General features: G+C 48.8%; 1 protein-coding gene across 4 annotated transcripts in view; it reads left to right on the top strand.

Moving 5' to 3' along the window:
- Positions 1-18,104, top strand: part of RFX1 (regulatory factor X1) — a 63,587-nt gene that overhangs the window by 20,230 nt on the left and 25,253 nt on the right. For 2 of the 4 annotated variants that reach the window (XM_068274179.1, XM_068274182.1), the window contains exons 4-6: positions 7,306-7,401; positions 13,710-13,775; positions 15,677-15,772. In XM_068274179.1, the coding sequence (XP_068130280.1) occupies positions 7,306-7,401; positions 13,710-13,775; positions 15,677-15,772 (258 nt within the window). The remainder of the gene's footprint in view (positions 1-7,305; positions 7,402-13,709; positions 13,776-15,676; positions 15,773-18,104) is intronic. The other 2 variants (XM_068274180.1, XM_068274181.1) reach the window with 2 other exon arrangements.

Below are 18,104 nucleotides of genomic sequence, written 5' to 3'. Positions count from 1 at the left end.
CCCCCCAGACCCCTGCGCTGCCTGGCCAATCAGTGCCAGGCAGCGCCAAGGGGTGGATCGGGTCTCCCAATGACGTCCCGACGTCGCTGACGTCGGTGACGTCATCCCGCCCCGTCGGGATTTCCTGATCGGAGATCGCCGAAGGCGATCGAAGCGGGCGGGGGGATGCCGCAGAGCAGCGGCTATCATGTAGCGAGCCCTGGGCTCGCTACATGATTTAAAAAAAAAAAAATTTAAAAAAACTGCTGCGCTGCCCCCTGGCGGTATTTTTCATACCGCCAAGGGGGTTAAGCACTTTTTGTTCAAGTGCCCCAAATGGGTACTTACCTTAGTAGAGGGAAGCCTCTGGATAACCCAGAGGCTTCCACTGTCCCCCTCCTCTTTGCCGTTCCTGTTCTGGGACCCATCCTTACCCATCCCACCCCCCCCCCTCCCCTGCCTAGCCCGACTGGCGGATCCATGTTACCACGTAGGCACGCACTGTCTGTTTACATACGGGAGCGTCGTCCCAGCACTGGATCTCTGGTCAGGAGGATAATGTGGGAAGGTTCCAGAGGCTTCCCTCTAGGTGAGTATTAACCACTTAATGACAACCAGACTTCCTGCTAGAGCCTCTTAATGGCTCCAGGACATTTTATAAGTCAAACAGTGCTGCTGCTGCTGTTGTGCGTTCCCGCGCGTGCACTTGTGTGCGCGCTCCCATGCGTGCACGTGTGCGCTCCTGCACGTGCATTCCCATGCACGTGCACATGAGATTAGTGAGAAAAAAAAATTAGAAAAAATACATCTTTATTTCCAAATAATATATTGTCACCATACTTTGTACTAGGGACATAATTAAAATGTTGTGATAACCAGGACAAATAGGCAGATACAATGTGTGGGTTTTATGTACAGTAGCAGTGTTTATATTAAAAATATTGGAGATAAAATTGGTGAAATAGTGTATTTTTTCATTTTTTCTTTGCTTTCACTTTTAAAATGCATAGAAAATAAAGTAATTACTTGAAACAAATATCAACCCCAAAAAGCCTAATTGGTGGTGAAAAAAAACAAGATATAGAACATTGTGATTTGTAATGATTAAACTATTGGCAAATGAAAGGGATGAGCACTGAAAGGTGAAAATTGCTCTTGTCCGTTAGAGTAAAAACTGCTTTGGGGTGAAGTGGTTAAGATTTGTGACCTGTTGATTTCACAGGTTTGCTTTAACCTCCTTAGCGGTAACCCCGTGCTGGATATGCCGATTTGCATAATTTTTTTTATACACGCAGCTAGCACTTTGCTAGCTGCGTGTTACCTTCGATCGTCGCCGCCGATTCGCCGCTACCCGCCGCGTCAGAGGGTGCCCCCCCCCGAGACCCCGTTTGCTGCCTGGCCAATCAGTGCCAGGCAGCGCTGAGGGGAGGATCGGGACTCCCTCTGATGTCGGTGACGTCATTGTGCCCGTCGCCATGGCAACGGGGAAAGCCCTCATGGAAATCCCGTTCAGAACGGGTTTTCCTGACTGGCCTGATCGCTGGAGGTGATCGAAGAGGGTAGGGGGATGCTGCTGCTCTGCTCTATCATGTAGCTAGCGCTAGGCTAGCTACATGATTTAAAAAAAAAATTAAAAAGATAGTGCTGCGCTGCCCCCTGGCGGATTTCATTGACCGCCAGGGAGGTTAAAGAACAAGCGACACCCATGCTAACCTAGAAATAAAAAACACATATATAAGTAGATAAATACTACTTCTGCTTACTTAACAGATGTATTGTGCTATCCATGTAATGATTCCTGTGAATTTTATAAAGGAAAAGCAGAAAATCCTATTGCAGGCAGTGGCCATCTTGCCATGCTAATGCTGACATCATATCCTCCCTGACTCTTGTTTCCCCCCTCCCTTCTTTTGCTCATTGTGTATTCATTAGCTGTTCTCCTCCCAGAGTCTTCAGACACTCCCACTGAGGTGTATACTAACAACTGCACTGTCTTTTTTATTTATTTACACATCCAATTGCTGAGTCACCTCAGCCTTGCTTGTAAACACAAGTGATCAGAGGGTGTTTCTGATAAGCAGCTAGGCAGGGAAATAAACGGAAGAGGAGGAATATATTATAGATAAAAAAAACCTCCCAGCATTCAACTCTTTGGCACTGTTTGGCACTAGGGCCAGTGCTCCTAAAGTATGTGATAACTCCAAACCATAACAGCAGAAAAAGTTTTGCAAGTTTTGAATGCAGGCTTAGCATCTTTATCATTTAATACACTCAGACCAGTTGCTGTTGAAATTTGATTTTTATGGTGACAATCCTGCTTTAAAGTAGTCATATCAAGCTTTGTGCACAAGAGACAGGAATTTATACCTGTGAGTTATTAACCGCTCAGTTGAAAAGAAAACCCATACACAATTACTTCAATAAACTGTATGATATTTGAATGAATTACATGTATACTCATAACAAAGTCATCCTTTTCTTTGCTTACAATTTTATATGGGAAAGTAACTTGAATATAGGGCATTATTGTGGTCTTCAGCTGTGGCATGCTTTTATGTTTCCTCCTGTGTGTCACCTGCCCTGTCCTGCCACTAACACTGACCTCTACCTTTACACTGCAGAGACTGCTGGTACAAGCCAGGGTCCAGCCCAAAGTCACTGCAGTGTCCCCTCTGCAGCTGGCCGGAGCAGCTGTCTCCCAGCAAGTATGTCACCGTTCTCCATCCACTGCAACAACAGCCATTTTCTCCATCTACTGCGTTTATAGCCACCTACTGCATCCGCATTGTCCACAGCCACCTTCTCCATCCACTGTGTCCACAGCCACCTTCTGCATCCACTGTGTCCACAGCCACCTTCTCCATCCACTGTGTCCACAGCCACCTTCTTCATGCACTGTGTCCACAGACACCTACTTCATCCACTGTGTCCACAGCCACCTTCTTCATTCACTGTGTCCACAGACACCTACTTCATCCACTGTGTCCACAGCCACCTTCTTCATCCACTGTGTCCACAGACACCTACTTCATCCACTGCGACCACAGCCACCTTCTTCATCCACTGTGTCCACAGCCACCTTCTCCATCCACTGTGTCCACAGCCACCTTCTCCATCCACTGTGTCCACAGCCACCTTCTTCATCCACTGTGTCCACAGCCACCTTCTCCATCCACTGTGTCCACAGCCACCTTCTCCATCCACTGTGTCCACAGCCACCATCTCCATCCACTGCGTCCACAGACACCTACTTCATCCACTGTGTCCACTGCCACCTTCTCCATCCACTGTGTCCACAGCCACCTTCTTCATGCACTGTGTCCACAGACACCTACTTCATCCACTGTGTCCACTGCCACCTTCTCCATCCACTGTGTCCACAGCCACCTTCTTCATCCACTGTGTCCACAGACACCTACTTCATCCACTGTGTCCACAGCCACCTTCTCCATCCACTGTGTCCACAGCCACCTTCTCCATCCACTGTGTCCACAGCCACCTTCTCCATCCACTGTGTCCACAGCCACCTTCTCCATCCACTGTGTCCACAGCCACCTTCTTCATGCACTGTGTCCACAGACACCTACTTCATCCACTGTGTCCACAGCCACCTTCTTCATTCACTGTGTCCACAGACACCTACTTCATCCACTGTGTCCACAGCCACCTTCTTCATCCACTGTGTCCACAGACACCTACTTCATCCACTGTGTCCACAGCCACCTTCTCCATCCACTGTGTCCACAGCCACCTTCTTCATCCACTGTGTCCACAGACACCTACTTCATCCACTGTGTCCACAGCCACCTTCTCCATCCACTGTGTCCACAGCCACCTTCTCCATCCACTGTGTCCACAGCCACCTTCTCCATCCACTGTGTCCACAGCCACCTTCTCCATCCACTGTGTCCACAGCCACCTTCTCCATCCACTGTGTCCACAGCCACCTTCTTCATGCACTGTGTCCACAGACACCTACTTCATCCACTGTGTCCACAGCCACCTTCTTCATTCACTGTGTCCACAGACACCTACTTCATCCACTGTGTCCACAGCCACCTTCTTCATCCACTGTGTCCACAGACACCTACTTCATCCACTGTGTCCACAGCCACCTTCTCCATCCACTGTGTCCACAGCCACCTTCTTCATCCACTGTGTCCACAGACACCTACTTCATCCACTGTGTCCACAGCCACCTTCTCCATCCACTGTGTCCACAGCCACCTTCTTCATCCACTGTGTCCACAGACACCTACTTCATCCACTGCGACCACAGCCACCTTCTTCATCCACTGTGTCCACAGCCACCTTCTCCATCCACTGTGTCCACAGCCACCTTCTCCATCCACTGTGTCCACAGCCACCTTCTTCATTCACTGTGTCCACAGACACCTTCTCCATCCACTGTGTCCACAGCCACCTTCTTCATCCACTGTGTCCACAGACACCTACTTCATCCACTGCGACCACAGCCACCTTCTTCATCCACTGTGTCCACAGCCACCTTCTCCATCCACTGTGTCCACAGCCACCTTCTTCATCCACTGTGTCCACAGCCACCTTCTTCATCCACTGTGTCCACAGACACCTACTTCATCCACTGTGTCCACAGCCACCTTCTTCATCCACTGTGTCCTCAGCCACCTTTTCCATCCACTGCGTCCACAGCCACCTTCTCCATCCACTGCGACCACAGCCACCTTCTCCATCCACTGTGTCCTCAGCCACCTTCTGCATCCACTGTGTCCACAGCCACCTTCTCCATCCACTGCGTCCACAGCCACCTTCTCCATCCACTGTGTCCTCAGCCACCTTCTTCATCCACTGTGTCCACAGCCACCTTCTCCATCCACTGTGTCCACAGCCACCTTCTGCATCCACTGTGTCCTCAGCCACCTTCTTCATCCACTGTGTCCACAGCCACCTTCTCCATCCACTGTGTCCACAGCCACCTTCTGCATCCACTGTGTCCTCAGCCACCTTCTCCATCCACTGTGTCCTCAGCCACCTTCTGCATCCACTGTGTCCACAGCCACCTTCTGCATCCACTGCGTCCACAGCCACCTTCTCCATCCACTGCGTCCACAGCCACCTTCTCCATCCACTGTGTCCTCAGCCACCTTCTCCATCCACTGCGTCCACAGCCACCTTCTCCATCCACTGCGTCCACAGCCACCTTCTCCATCCACTGTGTCCTCAGCCACCTTCTCCATCCACTGCGTCCACAGCCACCTTCTCCATCCACTGTGTCCTCAGCCACCTTCTTCATCCACTGTGTCCACAGGCACCTACTTTATCCACTGCGACCACAGCCACCTTCTGCATCCACTGCGTCCACAGCCACCTTCTCCATCCACTGCGTCCACAGCCACCTTCTCCATCCACTGTGTCCACAGCCACCTTCTCCATCCACTGTGTCCACAGCCACCTTCTTCATCCACTGTGTCCACAGACACCTACTTCATCCACTGTGTCCACAGCCACCTTCTTCATCCACTGTGTCCTCAGCCACCTTTTCCATCCACTGCGTCCACAGCCACCTTCTCCATCCACTGCGACCACAGCCACCTTCTCCATCCACTGTGTCCTCAGCCACCTTCTGCATCCACTGTGTCCACAGCCACCTTCTCCATCCACTGCGTCCACAGCCACCTTCTCCATCCACTGTGTCCTCAGCCACCTTCTTCATCCACTGTGTCCACAGCCACCTTCTCCATCCACTGTGTCCACAGCCACCTTCTGCATCCACTGTGTCCTCAGCCACCTTCTTCATCCACTGTGTCCACAGCCACCTTCTCCATCCACTGTGTCCACAGCCACCTTCTGCATCCACTGTGTCCTCAGCCACCTTCTCCATCCACTGTGTCCTCAGCCACCTTCTGCATCCACTGTGTCCACAGCCACCTTCTGCATCCACTGCGTCCACAGCCACCTTCTCCATCCACTGCGTCCACAGCCACCTTCTCCATCCACTGTGTCCTCAGCCACCTTCTCCATCCACTGCGTCCACAGCCACCTTCTCCATCCACTGCGTCCACAGCCACCTTCTCCATCCACTGTGTCCTCAGCCACCTTCTCCATCCACTGCGTCCACAGCCACCTTCTCCATCCACTGTGTCCTCAGCCACCTTCTTCATCCACTGTGTCCACAGGCACCTACTTTATCCACTGCGACCACAGCCACCTTCTGCATCCACTGCGTCCACAGCCACCTTCTCCATCCACTGCGTCCACAGCCACCTTCTCCATCCACTGTGTCCACAGCCACCTTCTCCATCCACTGTGTCCACAGCCACCTTCTCCATCCACTGCTTCCACAGCCACCTTCTCCATCCACTGTGTCCACAGCCACCTTCTCCATCCACTGTGTCCACAGCCATCTTCTCCATCCACTGCGTCCACAGCCACCTTCTCCATCCACTGCGTCCACAGCCACCTTCTCCATCCACTGCGTCCACAGCCACCTTCTCCATCTACTGCGTCCACAGCCACCTTCTCCATCCACTGCGTCCACAGCCACCTTCTTCATCCACTGCGTCCACAGCCACCATCTCCATCCACTGCGTCCACAGCCACCATCTCCATCCACTGCGTCCACAGCCACCTTCTCCATCCACTGCGTCCACAGCCACCTTCTCCATCCACTGCGTCCACAGCCATCTTCTCCATCCACTGCGTCCACAGCCACCTTCTCCATCCACTGCGTCCACAGCCACCTTCTCCATCCACTGCGTCCACAGCCACCATCTTCATCCACTGTGTCCACAGCCACCATCTCCATCCACTGCGTCCACAGCCACCTTCTCCATCCACTGCATCCACAGCCACCATCTCCATCCACTGCGTCCACAGCCACCTTCTTCATCCACTATGTCCACAGCCACCTTCTGCATCCACTGTGTCCACAGCCACCTTCTCCATCCACTGTGTCCACAGCCAACTAGTGGTTGGTGGGAGGGCATAGACTGCAGAGGCTAAACCCCTTGAGATCTGTAAAAGTGCTACTTTTTTATTGTTATTGGTGATGCACATCCATGAGTTGATATGGGTAGTATCCTTTATAGGTAGACGTACCTTTAAGCCAGGTTGTCTATTGGCTCTTCTCATCCAGCTTTCATGCTAAATAATTCTCATATCACTAATCATTCTGAAACAGAAGGTGGACATTTCCATGATTCTGGCATGTAGACTCTCATTAGTATGACTTTGTACCCAGCATGCATTCTGTTTATAGCATTTTCTCATCCGCTAGACTCATGGGTAGGTTTTGCATGGCGTCATTCCTGTTAGGAGTATAATGGAGTCTCTCTCTCCCCATGTTAGCGGCTGGTGGTGCAGAGCACTGCGCAGGGCACGAAGGCGGCACAGGTCTCTCTCACGGTTCACACGGTGCCGCAGGCGGCACACTCTCCTCCGGAGGTAGGTGCAGATTGCTGAATGACTTATACAGGTTTACACATTGTGTTGTCCTCAGGACCTGAAGTGAGAGGGAAACGGGCAGATCAGGTTAATTGGGCACAAGTTGCGGCAGGTGTCTCATAGACACCAATGCAAATGCCAGATGACAGGCTTCCAGTTGGTCATGTGGGCACATGGTGCCCTTGATAATGTATGGACGGTAGATAGATGCCCTTGACAATATAAGGCCAATACAATAGATATTATAGAGTGTAGCTTATTTAGATGATTAGCTACTTGTAGTCCATTGTCTACTAGTCTGTATAACCAATCGGCTCCTAATAGCTCATTGTCTACTTTGATATCGGTTCTTTAAGTGCCGGAGTTTATTGGAAGTGAATAGGAGGGGAGGTTAGTGTTAGGTACTAGGAGGAGGTTAGGCATCAAGCAGGTAGGCACTAGGAGGGGGCGGGGTTAAGGGGCACTAGGGTGAAAAATAGGCTACTAGGATATCCCTGGTAGCATATACAGTACTTACAGATAACCTGAACTGAAAATAAAGAGTCAAAATAACCATACACAGGTCATACTTACCTCCTGTGTAGTCTACTCCTCAACCTCTTTCTCCTCTCCTGTGTTCCATTTGTCCACTGTGAGCAATGGAGTTCTCTGTCCTCCATTTTAAAAATGGCCATTATCCCATAACAGCTTCCTGGTCAGCACACTGTTAAACTCTAATATCACTTCACTTGAGCTGTAGGAAAACATGGACATTACCTTGCACATTCAGTTGTAACTGACAGCTGCTGATATATAACTGACAGCAACTGGTATATTTCAGTTCTTACAAAGTATTGTCAGAACTGGGAGGGATCACTGTAAGAAGAAAATGGTGAGCTTCTAAGAGGAACTGACGGTGAGGTTAGTATGTAATATTAATTTGCAGCTACGTCATGTGTTTGTTTTAAATCATTTTACTCGCTTCAGGTTCCCTTTAATATTAGAAGAATCAGACACTAAGTATTTTAAATGTCTGCTTGAAAGGTTAGAGGCCCAGTGCACACCAAAAACCTCTAGCAGATCTGCAAAACGCTAGAGGTTTTTGAGAGCAGATTTCAGAGCGATTCTAGACATGATTAGAGAGGTTTTCTAAACATGCCCAGCGTTTTTTTGCAGCGTTTTTGTGTAGCAGATTTCATATATTGCTACAGTAAAGCTGTTACTGAACAGCTTCTGTAACAAAAACGCCTGGAAACCCGCACTGATCTAGCGTTTTTCAGAGCAGTTTTTCTACTTTCCTATACTTTAACATTGAGGCAGAAACACCTCAGAAATCTAAAAAATGCTGCAGCCCCTGAGTTTGCGTTTGTAGAAAAAACGAGCCGCTCTGGTGTGCACCATCCCATTCACTTTCATTAGCCAAGCGGTTTTCCCCCTGCAAGAGTTTTAAAAAACGCTTCAGAACCACACTGGTGTGCACCATCCCATAGACAGCATATGTAGAGATCCTGCCTGTCCTCCCTCTCTGTTGACTCGGGCTGCACTGTAATAGCTAATTGCTCCTCTCCTGTCTCCCAGCTGAAGACATAGGAATACAGGCTGGTCAGCGAGTGCTGTGAATGATAAACAAATAAGCAAGAAAAATGACTTGGCTCCTTCTGCATCCAGTGCTATGATCTTCCCTGGCACTCTCTGAGCAGTCTATATGTCCCGAACAGTTTGAACAGCGAGAAAGGAAAGGATAAATCAGTTGTAACAGCCCTGAGAGGGGAGCAAGTCACATTTATTTATTATTTTATTATTTATTTTATTTATTGTATTTATAAAGCGCCAACATATTACGCAGCGCTGGATATTAGTTTAGGTTACAGACAATATTTAGGGGTAACATACAGCAAAATGACAATACAGGAATACAAGAAAGACCAGATCATGCAGCACAATATGAGTACAAGGTAATGCTTAGGGCTCGTTTCCACTATCGCGAATCCGCATGCGTCCAACGCATGCGGATTCACACTTGTAATGCAAGTGGATGGGCCTGTTTCCACTGTAGCGTTGTTGAGGAGCGTTTTTTTTTCAGAGGTGAAAAAACGCACAAAAGAGCCGCAGAATTCGCCTGCGAGTGGAATGCATGCGAATCGCAGGCAATGTATTTAATAGGGAAATCGCATGTGTTTTTCTTACGCGTTTTTTACGCGATTACGTGTGCGATTCCGCATAAGAACCAATGTAAATTAACACAGGCAGTGACATGGTTAAAAACGCATATAGCCTAACCTATGCGAAATCGCATGCGTAATCGCATAAAATAACGCGTAAAAAACGCACCTGCATGCGATTTCATCAGCGGTGGAATCCAGGCGATTCCGCACCGCAATAGTGGAAACGAGCCATCAGTCACTGGAGGGGAGCAAGGAGATTAGGCAAGTTAGGTTCACTCAGATGCATAGCATGGGTTCACAGTAATGAAGGTGCATGATCAGGTAGGACACAAAAGGAGGAGGACCCTGCCCAAAGGCTTATAATCTAGAGGGAGTGGTAAGGACACGAAAGGTAGGGGACCAGATTTCAGCTGTGGGTTTAGAGCACTTGTGAGGGGGAGGTAGGCCAGAGTGAAAAGGTGAGTTTTGAGGGCTTTCTTGAAGATGTTGAAGGAGGGGGCTGCCCTAATGGGTGGAGGTAGGGGGTTCCATAGTGTTGGAGCAGCTCTTGAGAAGTCCTGGAGGTGTGCATGGGACTGGGTGATGCGGGAGGCGGTTATGCGAAGTTCATTGGATGAGCGGAGTGAGCGGCTAGTTGTGTACCTCTAGCTAGTCACATAGCTTGAAAGAACAAAGGACAAGATCTCTTCATAATGCTATCTAAAGCTGGGTCAACACGCTCTGATGTGTCTTATCAATCGAGCCGCTGATGCAGCTCGATTGATAAGATCCGACAGGTCCGATCTCGCCACCGCCGATTCCCTGCTCGTTCCCCACGAGCGGACAATGGCAGGGAATCGAGCGGAAGATAAGCGGCACCGGCGGGGACGAGCGGGTATCGGAACCGACGCACGTGCGGACGAGCCGGGACGCGGCGGGGATGCGGAATAGTCGATCCGGCGGCTAAACGAGCTGCCGGATCGCTCCGTCTAGATGGGGCTTAAAACCTTTCAAGTCCACATTAAAAAAAAAAAAAGGTTTAGTAGGTTTAGTAACGGATGCTCCTAATATTAGGCACATGCTACCAGGTTACCCTAGTAGCCTAATTTTTGCCATAGTGCCCCTTTAGTGTGAGAAATGGGCTGGGTAAATCTATAGTAAAATATCTGTAATATTACATTACCAATATTATAACTATTGGCACTGTCCGATAGAAGCAGCGGTTGCTCAATATGTACTCGGCCACAGAGGCTGCCATCTTCATTCCCTTATGAACAATACCAGTTACCTGGCTGCCATGCTGAACTTTGGGCTTTAGTTGTGTTTGAGTCACACCTGCAACAAGCACGCAGCCAGCAGAGTCACACCAGAGTTGCAGCATCTGACCTGCTGCTCATTCTGGGTCTGTGACTTACAGTATTAGAGGCGGAGCATCAGCACAGAAGCCAGGCAATTGTCATTGTATATTAGGGAATCAATGGCAGCCTCCGTATTCCTCTCACTTCAGGTTCCCATTAAATGAAGCTGAATAGTTAAGGGGGAAAATAAGGCCATACATAGGTGAGGACATGTATGACCTATGTTCAGAATTTCCCATAGCTTTCTGTTTCTTTTAACACACTCTAACATGATCAGTACCACTAACCTGTCACTGCTTTCAAGTTGCCAGAACAGTGATCAGTGCAAACTATCTATAACAAGTAATTTGTCTATATATCTTATCTGAAGTTTAGATAGTTTACACAGCATATCGAGCTGCAAACAGCTTCAAAATGTTTGATTATTTATTCCTGTGATACAATGAGGGCAGCCATGTTCTGTTTGTCACATTGTCACAGGCTGAGGGCTGGAGATGCTATCAGCTTGCCTGTGTGTAAATTCAGTCCCCTCTCCTCCTCCCTCCTCCCCTTTGCCTCTGAAATCAATGGCTAGTAACCTCCTCCTCCTCCTGCCCAGACTGAGCTCCCATAAGCCCTTGCGACAGTGCAAAGGCACAAAAGGAGCTGTGGGCGAAGCTTGTTTAGTTTATAGGGAATAAGAGTATTAAAACAAAACAAAAAAAAGTATTTGGCTTGAGGAATGCTCTATAAACTATATGAACGGAACACAATTATGCAATGAGTAAAAGTTTATCTCGCATCCACTTTAAAAAAAATCAAGTTTCTCACCCAGTTTTCATGATTGACTGTAGACAGCAGTGTGTTGTCAGGCTTGCTGTGCTGCTGCATTTGTTTTCCCCGTTCAGCTTACATTCAATGCACCAGCATGTTCATCTAAGAAGCTTCCTTCCATGAGCCTCTGCACACACCCTGTAATCTCGTGCATGCACAGCCGGCATCACACAACACGCTCTCTCCTCTGATGTCTGGCTATTTCTCCTGTCATTTCAGCGGCAGTGTTCCTCTGAGAGCTCACCGGTGGAATGCCAGGTGTTGCTGTCCGTCGCGTGTTGCTGCTACATCAGCACATTTATTCACAAGCATGCGCAGCAGGATCCTTTTTTCTCCTGCTGTCTGTGTTGCTGCGCGCCATCACACACACGTGCCGTGTATTTTTAATTGCAGTTCACCCTAAATTTGTTAACTTGTAGTCCTCTTACACACCCTACACACTCCAGATTTTGAGGATATGGAGTGGGCCCTCCAATGTAGCTCTATGCAAATTTGTAGCCCCCGAGCCCTGCTAGTTCCAGAGATGAGGCATAGAAATTTATCTTGTGATCTAGCAGGGCTCAGGGGCAGCAAATTTACACAGAGGTAGACCTCCCCCCCCCCCCCCCCATACCCTCAAAATGTGTTGGGGGGGGAGAATAGGCCAACAATTTAAAAAATTTAGAGCGAACTGTGATTGAGAATGCACTGTACATGCGTGTGATGACACACAGCGCAGTCAGGGCTGGTTCAGATGGACGTCTGCGTGACGTCGCGTCTGGGGGCGTTGCGGCGGCTGCGCGGTCAGGCTTTCAGTAGCCTTCGGTCGCATCGTGATGCGGTCGCGTTTTTTTCTTCCCCTAGGGGAACATTAGCCGTCGCGGTTGGCCGCTCCCTGGAAGCAACATGTCACTTCCAGGGGCAGCCCGAACGCTCGCGAAAATCGGGACCCGAACGCCGCGTTCGGGTAAAAGCGCGCAAAAGCTCGGTGTAAACGCTCCCATTCACTTGAATGGGAGCGTTTACCGCGACGTTCCGAACGCTTGCGGTAAACGCTCCGCAAGCGTCCGTCTGAACCAGCCCTAACATAGGCTGTAGGGCAACAAGCCCTGTCATTGCCATTGCTCCAGCTTATATAGTCATGTGGACACGTGCCTGGGATTTCTCTAGCTGTAGCACGCAGTTCAACCCTTCCCGCCCCCACACCCAAAAAGAGTTGTGTTACAGCAGTAAAATTATGGGTAAGGATTAGTACAGAACAGTTTTAAAAACCATGCTCGGCTAGCATCATCTATGATGTTACTTCTGACAATAGAGGGCACCAATGAGCTGGCATTATACCACAGCGTATCAGCATTTAAGTATGTAAAAGGTACTGGTGTCATCAAAGTCAGGCCTTGCTCACTCTAGGGATGTTTCTGTACATTTTTCACAGCGCATTGAGAAGCGCACAGCTATGCAAGTGAATGGGTGTGCTGTGAAGCGCACAGCTATGCAAGTGAATGGATGCGCTGTGAAGCGCACAGCTATGCAAGTGAATGGATGTGCTGTGAAGCGCACAGCTATGCAAGTGAATGGGTGTGCTGAGAAGTACATAGTAATGCAAGTGAATGGGTGTGCTGAGAAGTACATAGTAATGCAAGTGAATGGGTGTGCTGAGAAGTACATAGTAATGCAAGTGAATGGGTGTGCTGAGAAGTACATAGTAATGCAAGTGAATGGGTGCGCTTTTTTTAGTGCATAGAAGCACATAGCAATGCGCTTTTGAGATTAGTTTTTTAATTCCTTTCTCAAGGGATTAAGCAGCTTCTAGGGAGTAATAAGCAAAACACATGCCAAACAAAAACGCGTTTAAGAGCATGTACAACGCATGGATCCACTTAAAAAACTGCACTCCAGCGCACTGAAATGCATTATAAAGCTTGCATCAAGACATGCGGTTTTTATCATGCGCTTAAATACGTTTCTGAACACACCCGAAGTGAACAAGCCAGTATATGGCTGTTAATGTGACATTGCACTGTATTTATTGCAGAGTGCCGGCTCTCCTCTGAAGACAAATCCAAGTCAGCCAATACAAGTACATGGCTCTTCCCAAGAGGTAGGCATCTGTTATAGCTGTTTGCTTCTGAAACTGCACCAGTCACAAATCAGAGCAATGGGAACTGAGCATATGGCAAACACACCTGTAACTCGAGGCTACTGCATGTAGTAATGATTGTAAGCCAAATGATCAGTTATACAAGAACTAGTAAGAAGGCCCGCCCGTTAAAAAAACGGGCGCTAGGCCGCGGCCGCTAAAGCCCGGCAACACGCGTAACAACGTGTCCCGCACAACCATCCCCCACTGCTGTCCGAAGTATATGCACACAGTGAGATGTGGCTTACTTGGCTGTTGGCTGTGATTTCCCACAATGCAATGAGGTTCTCAGAGAGCAAACTGTCAAGTCTGGAAGCAGGGACACACACACAGGGACAGGACACAGAGACGCAGGGGTTTTATTATATAGGATGTCTCCTGCAAGGACATGATCAGACGATTGGTTCCCACTGCAGCCTATCAGAGAATTTCAAACCGGAAGGACTGTGCACTTTCCCCAAGGCATTGGGATATTAGGCATAGTGTTGATATGTCTTACAGTGTTTTATAGAGCCTAGATTCTCAACACATAGTGCATGTAAGTTTTGAGATTATGAAAGTAATACATTGTCAATAAATAAACATGTATTAGTATTTGTAGTTAAAGGAGATACACTACCAAAAAAATGTGTAATGTAGTACATACTTTTTGTTAGTAATGGCACCCATTAGCTGGCTGTGTCCTCCGTTTCCTACTGTCCGCCTCCATTTGTCTATTATAAGTCCTGTTAGTAGACCCCCCAACTACTCCTAGTCAGGACCTTTCAACAGGAAATAATGGGCTTCGCTCATGCACAGTAGCCTGTCCATAGTCATGAATGCTGGGAGCGCAGACAGCGCTTTCAGAGTGACTATGGTGGAGGATACTGTGCATGAGCAAGGGTAGTTTCTTCCGGTTCCAAGGTCCTGGCTAGTACTAGTCGGGCCCTACTAATGGGACTCACAGACAAAAGGAGGCGGGCGGGGGGGGGTTGAGTGGAGGACACAGCCTTCCAAAGGATGCCATTAGTAACAAAAGTATGTACTCCATTACACATTGTTTATTGGTCTTGGATGTCCTTTATCCTCCCTGGTGGTAACCCTGAGTCAGGCTCAGGCTGAAAATCCGCTGCTCAGAGCGGTAACTCTGAGTCTGACTCATGGTAACCAGGGCAGTGGAGTCGGAGTCAAGGAGTCGGAGCCATTTTGGGTACCTGGAGTCGGAGGTTTCATAAACTGAGGAGTCGGATGATTTTTGTACCAAATCCACTGCCTGGGTAAGTATCAGACTAAGGAGTCGGAGTCGAGGAGACAAGTTGGAGCCATTTTGGGTACCTGGAGTCGGAGGTTTCATAAACTGAGGAGTTGGAGTCGGTGGTTTCATAAACTGAGGAGTCGGAGTTGGAGTGATTTTTGTACCGACTCCAGAGCCCTGATGGTAACTGCCGGGACGTCTGAGCAGGTGTTTGAACTTGATCTCCCCCGGGATCCAGACGCCGGCAGCCATTCTCCTTTATGTCCTCGAAGGCTCTGCAACCCTTTGGTGAGATTGCAGTTTGTTGTCATGATGCCAGACGGCAATCATACTACAGTATGTATTACAGCTCCACCTGCAGGACGGAGGGAGAATTGCGGCGATGTATAAAGTTATCTAAGTTATCTCAGATTAGTGGTACGCTTGGCCTGTTTAGCTGATATTCCTATGTCCAAATGTTCAGCCTTTGCAGGTGCTCCAAGCTCTGTCCAGACAGTTGTTGCAGATTTAGGTAGTCCCTAAGGTAGTATAATCTATTCTTACCTTGCCATGGGTTGGAAAGTGAAAGGTGCACTTTATCTGCAGCAATATTAGCTGACTCTCTTCTCCATCTTGTCCCTTCTCTCAGCGCTCTGTAGTCCAGACAACTTCCCAAGCCCAGAAGTCTTCTCCAGTGCACCAGCTCAATGTCCAGACCCTGCAGCATGTCCAGGGAACTTCTGAGGTATGTTCTTAAAGGAAGATGGGATAGAAGATGAATGGGAGGGGTTTCAGTTACCTGTTATATGCCAAATCTGACCTTGAAGACAGGTCCATATTACAGTACAAAAGAAAAATGTAAACAGTAGAGGCACATATGACCAGCCCTGTCAGGCTTCCAAGGACCCTGATCCTTGTTTTGTGTACACCCCAGGCATTTCTCTCCCAGGAAACTGTGGTAGAAAAAACGGAAAAAAACACAGAGACACCGGGAGCCCCTATAGTGTATTATCTTAGTAAAACGGTCTAGGTGTAAGTAAAATACTACTCACAAGCATGGGTTGCTGACAGGCAACCACTGTAGTAGGCATATGGGGAAATCCCATCCCCACTCGGTCTTTTTGATGAATGGTCGCAGCTCCTTGGAAAAATTCCTTTTTACCACAGAGTGGCAAAAATAACACTCCCACAATGTGGGATGTTAGACAGTAATAGTAAAAACAATAGGAGGCGCCCTTTATCAGTCGTATTTGTAAAAGACAGCGTATATAATAAGTAGCATAAATCGCCTACCTTATGAAAACAAATCCACTGAGTAGGGAAGATGATAAACATTTATTGTGAAGAAGCACTCTGGACTACGCGTTTCGCGCCATAAACCGCTTCATCAGGTCAAAATATGGTGCTGTAATGCTGGTCTAGAGGTCTGGGCGCCAAACTGTGAGGTGTCCACACACATGCCTGTTTTTGCTTTGATGCTAGGACAGTGGAGTGTTTTAAAGCACTCCTGAACTGAGAGGGATATGGATGCTCACATTTATTTCCTTTTAAACAATGCAGATTGCCTGGCTGTCCTGCTGAGCCTCTGTCTCTAATATGTTTATCCATAGACCCTGAACAAGCATGCAGATCAGATGTTTCTGACTTGATTGGCCACATGCTTGCTTCAGGTGTGTGCCAGGCAACTGGTATTGTTTAAAAAGGAATCAAAATGGCAGCCTCCATATCTCTATCAGTTTAGGTGTAGTTTAAGAAAGAAGAAAATACACGGAAATCGCCACACCCGATCAGGTTCTCATTTGATGACAGACAGGCTGCCTCCTACACCTGGAGCTTGACTGATGAAGCTCTGGCTCCTGTGCCCCTCCATATGTCTTAATAGAACAGGGAGCTTAGTGGCACACCTCTTCCATAGATGTGGTTGGGAGAGTAGCAGCTCAGCCACGCCCCCTCAGCTTAGCCACACCTCCTCCATAGATGTGGTTAGTAGAGTAGCAGCTCAGCCATTCCTCTTCAGCCACGCCTCCTCCATAGATGTGGTTGGGATAGTAGCAGCTCAGCCACGCCTCCTCCATACATGGGAATGGGAGAGTAGCAGCTCAGCCATGCCTCCTTAGCTCAGCCACGCCTCCTCCATAGATGTAAATGGGAGAGTAGAAGCTCAGCCACACCTTCTCCATAGATGTGAATGGTAGAGTAGCAACTCAGCTACGCCTCCTTCATAGATATGAATGGGAGAATAGCAGCTCAGCCACGCCTCCTCCATAGATGTGGTTGGGATAGTAGCAGCTCAGCCACGCCTCCTCCATACATGGGAATGGGAGAGTAGCAGCTCAGCCATGCCTCCTTAGCTCAGCCACGCCTCCTCCATAGATGTGAATGGGAGAGTAGAAGCTCAGCCACACCTTCTCCATAGATGTGAATGGTAGAGTAGCAACTCAGCTACGCCTCCTTCATAGATATGAATGGGAGAATAGCAGCTCAGCCACGCCTCCTCCATAGATGTGAACAGAAGGGTAGCAGCTCAGCCACGCCTCCTCCATGGATGTGAATGGGAGAGTAGCAGCTCAGCCATGCCTCCTTAGCTCAGCTACGCCTCCTCCGTAGATGTGAATGGGAGAGTAGAAGCTCAGCCACACCTCCTCCATAGATGTGAATGGTAGAGTAGCAACTCAGCTACGCCTCCTTCATAGATATCAATTGGGAGAATAGCAGCTCAGCCACGCCTCCTCCATAGATGTGAATGGGAGAGTAGAAGGTCAGCCACACCTCGTCCATAGATGTGAATGGTAGAGTAGCAACTCAGCTACGCCTCCTTCATAGATGTGAACGGGAGAGTAGCAGCTCAGCCACGCCTCCTCCATGGATGAGAATGGGAGAGTAGCAGCTCAGCCACGCCTCCTCCATGGATGGGAATGGGAAAGTAGCAGCTCAGCCACGGCTCCTCCATGGATGGGATCGGGAGAGTAGCAGCTCAGCCACACCTCCTCCATGGATGAGAATGGGAGAGTAGCAGCTTAGCCACGCCTTTTCCGTATATGTGAACAGGAGAGTAGCAGCTCAGCCACACCTCCTCC

The sequence above is a fragment of the Hyperolius riggenbachi genome, chromosome 3 (assembly GCF_040937935.1).
Source record: "Hyperolius riggenbachi isolate aHypRig1 chromosome 3, aHypRig1.pri, whole genome shotgun sequence".
Taxonomy (NCBI): domain Eukaryota; kingdom Metazoa; phylum Chordata; class Amphibia; order Anura; family Hyperoliidae; genus Hyperolius; species Hyperolius riggenbachi.
Note: the sequence above shows the minus strand (reverse complement) of the source record. Positions and strands in the feature narration are given on the sequence as shown.